This window comes from Brachyhypopomus gauderio, unplaced genomic scaffold, assembly GCF_052324685.1.
Source record: "Brachyhypopomus gauderio isolate BG-103 unplaced genomic scaffold, BGAUD_0.2 sc209, whole genome shotgun sequence".
NCBI classification, from domain to species: domain Eukaryota; kingdom Metazoa; phylum Chordata; class Actinopteri; order Gymnotiformes; family Hypopomidae; genus Brachyhypopomus; species Brachyhypopomus gauderio.
The window spans coordinates 147,501-155,000 of record NW_027507030.1 but is presented as its reverse complement, the minus strand read 5'-3'; the positions used below and the strand labels follow the sequence as shown (position 1 = coordinate 155,000).

Genomic DNA, 7,500 nt, shown 5'->3' with positions numbered 1-7,500 from the left:
CCTCTTCACCTTCAATAATCCAGATCGGTGATGTTATTCCCCTGGGTAGCTGCCTTATTTGGGTTGATCAATGTTAATCTAAATGGCTGTAATTGTCACTTTCATTTCTGTTCACCACTTATTGGAATCTCTTTCATTCGTTTCTGTCGTAGACGTCTCCCATGCAGACTTCCACAGCCACACACACATCACGTGCAACCCTAGCTGTCAAACGACAGTGATTAGTTCATTCTGTAACGACTCCTCAGCTGTGTGTCAGACCTGCTGTGGAGTCAGTCATGTTCTTGTTAATTGATGTTGGTGATTAAGTGTAGCTAACAGGCGTTTGATGCTCTGGAGCCGTTCAGCCAGAGCTCGTGCGGGGGACATATGGTAGACAGCGGCTCTAATGCTAGTGTCTGATAGCGCCTGACTAATGCCAGTGTCTGATAGCGCCTAATGCCAGTGTCTGATAGCGCCTGGCTAATGCTAGTGTCTGATAGCGCCTGGCTAATGCCAGTGTCTGATAGCGCCTGGCTAATGCCAGTGTCTGATAGCGCCTGGCTAATGTGTCTGATAGCGCCTGGCTAATGCTAGTGTCTGTGCTCCACTTTCTCATATAAAACAACACACACATACACACAATGCACATACGTAATACACATACACACGCCCACATGCAATACACACTTACACAATAAACATACACTACACCGACAAACACACGCACCCCTCACACACCCTCATACCTCACAGATGTTGCCCACACACACACACTTGTTCCCCCAGATGGTCCTGTTTTACCGGCCCATCCTGCATCACCGGGCTGTCTTGTTCCACCGTGCTGTCCTGTTCTGACCTGTGTCTGTATGTCCTGTAGGTGCTCACTAACCCTGTGCTGTATCGCTCTCTCCCAGTGACTTGGAGAAGTCTGTGGAGGAGATCCAGAAGGAGAGTTCTCTCAACCACAGACACGTCAGCCTTCAGGAGCTGGAGGAGAAGGCCTCGGTTCTGCGGCGGTTGGGAGAAACCCTCACCGAGCTGAAGAGTGAGGGAGGGGCGCACACACACACACACACACACACACACACACACACACACACACACACACACACACACACACACACACACACATTCATATGTAAGCACAAGGGTTTCACTGTTTTGTCTTCCATATCTTTTTTGTTGACTTTTGTTCAGTGTATTTTTCAGTTTTTTCTGCTGATTCCTTGTTCTTGCCTTCCAAATGTGAATGTGTGTGTGTGTGTGTGTGTGTGTGTGTGTGTGTGTGTGTGTGTGTGTGTGTGTGTGTGTGTGTGTGTGTGTGTGTAGGTCAGTTCCCTGGGCTGCAGAGTAAGATGCGGGTGGTGTTGAGGGTGGAGGTGGAGGCAGTGAAGTTTCTGAAGGAGGAGCCTCACAGATTGGACGCCCTGCTGAAGCGATGCAGAACTATCACTGACACACTCGCCACACTGAAGAGGTATAACACACACACACACACACACACACACACACACACACACACACACACACACACACACACACACCCACAAACCCACAAACCCACACACACACACACACACACACACACACACACACCCACACACACACACACCCACACACACACACACACACACACACACACACACACACACACACACACACACACACACACACCCACAAACCCACAAACCCACACACACACACACACACACACACACACACACACCCACACACACACCCACACACACACACACACACACACACACACACACACACACACCTACTAACCCACACACACACACACACCCACAAACACCCACAAACACACACACACATTCACATACACATTCACATACATACTCGCCACACTGAATAGGTGCATACACACACACACACACACACACACATATTCATATACATATATACATACACACACACACACAGACACACACACACATTCATATACATACACACGCACTCACATACACAAACACACATTCACACATGCACACGCTCATATACACACACTTACTTACATACACACACAAACTTGTCATATTTTCTCCTCCTTCTAAATGTGAAATCTCCAAAAAGAAAGGTGTTTTCATGACTAGCACACACAGACAACAGATTACAGTCATCAAAGTAATTATCAACAACAACAACAGCAGCTTTAGTAAACGTCTCCACTGTTATTACAGGCAAGTGAATGAGGGCATCCGAAAGACCCAGGAGGACTTATCTAGCCCCGCCCCCAAACACGCCGCTGGTGAAGACTACAAGAAGAGCTCAGAGATGGACGTCCCCACCAGCCCGCCACTCAACCTCAGCGAGAGCAGCCTGGCCAACTGGAGCCCTCATTCTGGCCACGGACACGCCCTCAGCCATTCCCATAGCAACCCCACATCAGGCCAGCGGGAAAGGGACTTGCACGGGGTGGGGTCACTAAAGGGGCGGGTCCTGGAGGAGCTCGGGGGACGGGGAGCGCCTGACAAGACCTCCTCTGTGGAGGTCAGACTGGTGAGACCTGCCCACCAGTCAAAGCACCAAATTTGAATGTTAAACTTGAATAAATTTGAATGAATTTGAATTGGAGCATTATTTAAATGTTTTGAGATCCCTGTCATTCTCTCCCCTTCTCTCTCTCTCTCTCTCTCTCTCTCTCTCTCTCTCTCTCTCTCTCTCTCTCTCTCTCTCCAGGCAGCAGAGAGGGACTGGGAGGAGAAGCGTGCCAGTCTGACCCAGTACAGTGCTCAGGATATTAACCGTCTGCTGGAGGAGACCCAGGCCGAGCTCATGAAGGCCATTCCTGACCTGGACTTCGCCGCCAAGCAGATCAAACCAGCGCAGAACCAGAACCAGAATGCCACTGACGTGCCCCCTGTCACCGCTGCCACACCTGAACACAAACCCAGCAAAGCCCAACACGGCACACATAAGGTCTCCGGTAAGGACGGAGGGTCTCGGCGCGGCTCGGACGAGCTCACGGTTGCCAGGTACCGGACTGAGAAGCCCTCCAAGTCACCCCCTCCGCCGCCTCCCAGAAGGAGCTTCCCCTCATCCCCAGGACTGACTACGCGCAGCGGAGAGCTGATTATCCCCAGCAAAGGCATGAAGGTATGGAGGGAGACACGTCCTGCAGATACCACGCCCAGACGTCCTCGAATCACAACACCCTCACTCACGTGTGTGTGTGTGTGTGTATGTGCGCGCTTGTGTTTAGAAATCAGAATCAGAGGAAGTTGAGGCCCCGAAGCCCCACGTGAAATTGAGGAGGAGTGTATCGGAGGCCCCCAGACCCGCCTCCACCCCTCCCACGCTGGCAGGTGGAGAGAGAGAGAATGGAGAGGAGGAGAGGACAGCGGGAGAGCACGAGGTAGAACCAGTCCCACCTCACCCCCACCACCACACACAGCTGCACCCGTGGGGCAGTCCTGCGGGTCTGGACCTTTGTGCAACGTCTCACGCGAAGAAGTTGCGCCAGAATTACTCGAGTGTGTGGGTGTGTGTGTGGCCCACTACATCAGCAGAACAAATATGTCCTCTGAGCAGAACCGAATGTGACACCTGTGACAACGTGGGCGGAGCTGTACATCAGGGGGTGTGGCTTTTAAAAGCTACTGGTGCGGCATTTGCTCGGAGCCCGTGTAGGTCGCATGTATACTACTGTCTCTTTGGACCTCATTTTAACCCAAGCACGAGTAGAGGATGTAACCACGTGTCTAGACATCTCACTGCAGGCTTTCAATCACCCCACTAAAATATATATCCTATTTGCTGACTAAAGACCATGCATTTAATGATTTTTTGTGTAAGGAAAAACATTTCGTAATTGTTAATTGCACATTAGACAGTATATAAAGTATATAATTTAAGTATTTTTTTGTAGTCATGTCATGGAAGGTCATTCCCTTGTATCTCCCTTCATGCACACCACTTTATACTTTCAAGAGTCACTTTAAACCGTATTTCTTTAAGATCACTTTTAGTGCCTCTGCCTCCCCTCATGAAAAAGCATTTGTGCTACACCCACGCCTGCCTGTGTGCTGTGGTCTTAGACACACTTCTGTGTACAGAAATAGAGCACCATGAAGTTCACTCTGATTGGCCGTGGTTCTGTTACCATGATCTCAGGCGATCAATACATTCTGATTGGGTGGGTGTGGTTCTGTTACCATGATCTCAGGCGATCAATACATTCTGATTGGGTGGGTGTGGTTCTGTTACCAAGTACTCAAATGAGATTCTGTACAATAAGTATTGACTGATTGACTGGGCATGGTTCTCACAGACTTGCAGGACACAACAGAGCGCTCTGAACATATTTCTGAATATATTCTGACCTGAAGGCAGGTTCACCACTAGGGAGCCTATGTGAGACATACTCAACACTCACCATACTCAATACAGCTTCTTGTGGGTTTCTCTTCATCAGTAATTGGAAGTATGGTGGGGGGAGGTGTTTCTTTGTAACTCCTAGGGCAGTTCTCTATAGCAGTTCTATGGCAGTCCTATTGCAGTCCTATAGCAGTCCTATGGCAGTTCTGTAGCAGTCCTATGGCAGTCCTATAGCAGTTCTGTAGCAGTCCTATAGCAGTCCTGTAGCAGTCCTATAGCAGTCCTGTAGCAGTCCTATAGCACTCCTGTAGCAGTCCTATAGCAGTCCTATAGCAGTTCTGTAGCAGTCCTATAGTAGTCCTGTAGCAGTCCTATAGCAGTCCTGTAGCAGTCCTATAGCAGTCCTGTAGCAGTCCTATAGCAGTCCTATAGCAGTTCTGTAGCAGTCCTGTAGCAGTCCTGTAGCAGTCCTGTAGCAGTCCTATAGCAGTCCTGTAGCAGTCCTATCGCAGTCCTATAGCAGTCCTGTAGCAGTCCTGTAGCAGTCCTGTAGCAGTGCTGTAGCAGTCCTGTAGCAGTCCTTTAGCAGTCCTTTAGCAGTTCTGTAGCAGTCCTATAGCAGTTCTATAGAGTTTGTGCCTGCTGGGGCTCTACAAGTAGCAACAGATGTGTCTGTGGCGCACCAACCAAGCATTACATGCATGCATGCGCACGCACACACACTTACACACACTTACACACACGTACACACACTTACACACACGTACACACACGTACATGACACCACCCAAACTGGAGTTGCTGAAGTTGTTAATTTTAGGCTTCTATGGTCTTGTGGATAAACCCCACACACAGACACACACACACAAACACACACACACAGGATGACACCACTCGAACTCTGCTGGAGTTTGTTAATTTTAGGCTTCTATGGTCTTGTGGATAAACCACACACACACACACACACACACACACACACACACACACTCACACACACACACACACACACACACACACACACACACACACACACACAGGATGACACCACTCGAACTCTGCTGGAGTTTGTTAATTTTAGGCTTCTATGGTCTTCTGGATAAACCACACACACACACACACACACACACACACACACACACACACACACACACACACACACACACACACACACACACTGCAGGGCTCATTAGTATCAGCAGGCTGGCAGATTGGGCTCTTCTGCTTGAACGGTTAAGAGGGCGAAGTAGCACACGCCCCTGGCGCTCTCCGTGGGAAACCCCATGCACAGCCCAGCTTTCTGGTGCAATGATGTCACGTTGACCATTCACCGAAAGCCAATGACTCTGAGCACATTGGCCAGGATCCCTGATGGCGCGGCTCCTTCCCAGGGTCCTACAGGAGAGCTCCGCTGCAGATTTACTGTAGCAGCCTGTGGGCTGCATGCACTGCACACGCACCATGTGATCAGGTTAAGTAGCTCCGCCCACTGCCCAGCTCTCCTCTAGCAAACAGGCTGCAACACAGTGGGAACTTAAACTTTGTAATCCACCATTATTGTACTCACTCAGCAGCACGTTTTAATTGCATGTTTTTTATGTAAAAACAGTCTCACGTTGAATTCAGTACTGATGCTTGGTTGTGACGGTCTGGATTAAGGCCGTTTTTGGACTCTAAAACATTTGTGATGGCTAAGGATACTTTAAGTATGCACTTTGGAAGTCCCTCTGGATGTGTGTGTCTATTAAACACCTTAAATGTAAATGCGGTTGTTTGTATTACTTATGAAGTTTTTCCTAAGTGCTTCATAAGTGATACATATATCTTCATCAGCATCGTTTGAGCTTTGCCTTTTGCTATCGCTGACAGTGCAGCCTTCAGAAACATCCTGAAAGTGAAATTCAGGCCACCCTCCAAGAATGGATGTGATTCTGAGAGGAGCTTCTTCAGATCAATAATGCTTTGAGTTGTCGAGGGCTGCAGTATTGATGAGGGTTGAAAGTGCTTTGGAGGCTTGATGTGTAAACCCAGCCTGCAGAATCGGGCTTTGATCTCCCCCGACGGGCCCCGGGCTTTCCTGAGCTTCTCTCCACTGAAACCGTTTTTTCACACGGTCTTCATGATCCCGTCTCCTCTTCCTCCTCTGCTGTTTGAGCGCGCTCACTGTGGAGAGTGTCTGAACTCCTCCCTCCTTGTGCCCCTCCCCCCTGCCCTTGTCCCAGCTCCACCCCTTTTCCAGGACCCTCCCTCACCCATCGGGTGTGCACAGGTTTACTGACGCAGGACAGGTAATTGGCCTGAGCGTGCATGTGCGTGGACTGTCGCTCTCAACACACTCTCGGTAGTGCATGTCCTGTTTGAGGTGATTGTTGCTGTTGTGTTGTCTGTGTGAAGGGGGCGTTGTTCACGGTGTTGTGAGAGTGTAATCTCCTAGCAAAAGTGCATGCACTAGACCCACCCCCCCCCCCCCCCCAACACCTGCAGTTCCTACGTCAGCAGCTCCCGCTGTCTCAGGGAGGTCTCTGGCGTCTCCTTAGTCCAGGTAACAGCTTTGCAGCTCCTACTAATCCACTCTTGCCTTGAAATGGTTGGTATAGTGTAGTGGGTAACAACGCTGCCCCTGTGGGGGGCCGGGGTTCTCGCCCCCACCCAGACAAGTGCTCTACGCTATACCAATAAGAGTCCTTGGGTAAGACTCCTAACGCTACGTCTCTAACATGCTTGAAACTGTCAGAGTCTCTGTTAAATGTGTCTAATGTAAATAAAGGAGTCCTTATATGGAATCGTCTGTTTTCACACTGCAGGCTCAGCGTGGTCCATCCTCATCTTCTGTCCCTCAGATAGTGTTGACTGAGTGCATTTCAGTTCCTGCCTCCTCTGGGGAGAGCTCGGAGAGAGCCAGCCCCTTCGGCATGGAGCAGAGTCCCGGTACAGTCCAGCAGGACGGCAATGTAAGAAAAGGTGTCTCCTCTCCAAGTTACTTCAGACACGTGGTCAAGATTCCCAGTCAAGAGACATGGAGGCAGGTCGTGGTGACCAGTCCGAAACGATCTTCACCGCAGGAGCTCGAGACGACAAACAAGGAGTTCCAGGCTAGGACCAGGACTGGTTCTGCCTCGTTGCCAGGGGAGAAGGTGCTGAAACGTTCCCGGAAGGTGGAGCTGAGAATCCAGGAGTCTTTTG

General features: G+C 49.9%; 1 protein-coding gene across 19 annotated transcripts in view; it reads left to right on the top strand.

Annotated features, from left to right (window-relative positions):
- The window catches only part of srcin1a (SRC kinase signaling inhibitor 1a), a 53,758-nt gene that overhangs the window by 39,252 nt on the left and 7,006 nt on the right, over positions 1-7,500 (top strand). For 12 of the 19 annotated variants that reach the window (XM_076995486.1, XM_076995478.1, XM_076995487.1 and 9 more), the window contains 7 exons: positions 897-1,027; positions 1,312-1,459; positions 2,184-2,502; positions 2,683-3,099; positions 3,206-3,358; positions 6,540-6,605; positions 7,122-7,500. The exon at positions 7,122-7,500 is cut by the window's right edge. In XM_076995486.1, the coding sequence (XP_076851601.1) occupies positions 897-1,027; positions 1,312-1,459; positions 2,184-2,502; positions 2,683-3,099; positions 3,206-3,358; positions 6,540-6,605; positions 7,122-7,500 (1,613 nt within the window). The remainder of the gene's footprint in view (positions 1-896; positions 1,028-1,311; positions 1,460-2,183; positions 2,503-2,682; positions 3,100-3,205; positions 3,359-6,539; positions 6,606-7,121) is intronic. The other 7 variants (XM_076995497.1, XM_076995495.1, XM_076995498.1 and 4 more) reach the window with 2 other exon arrangements.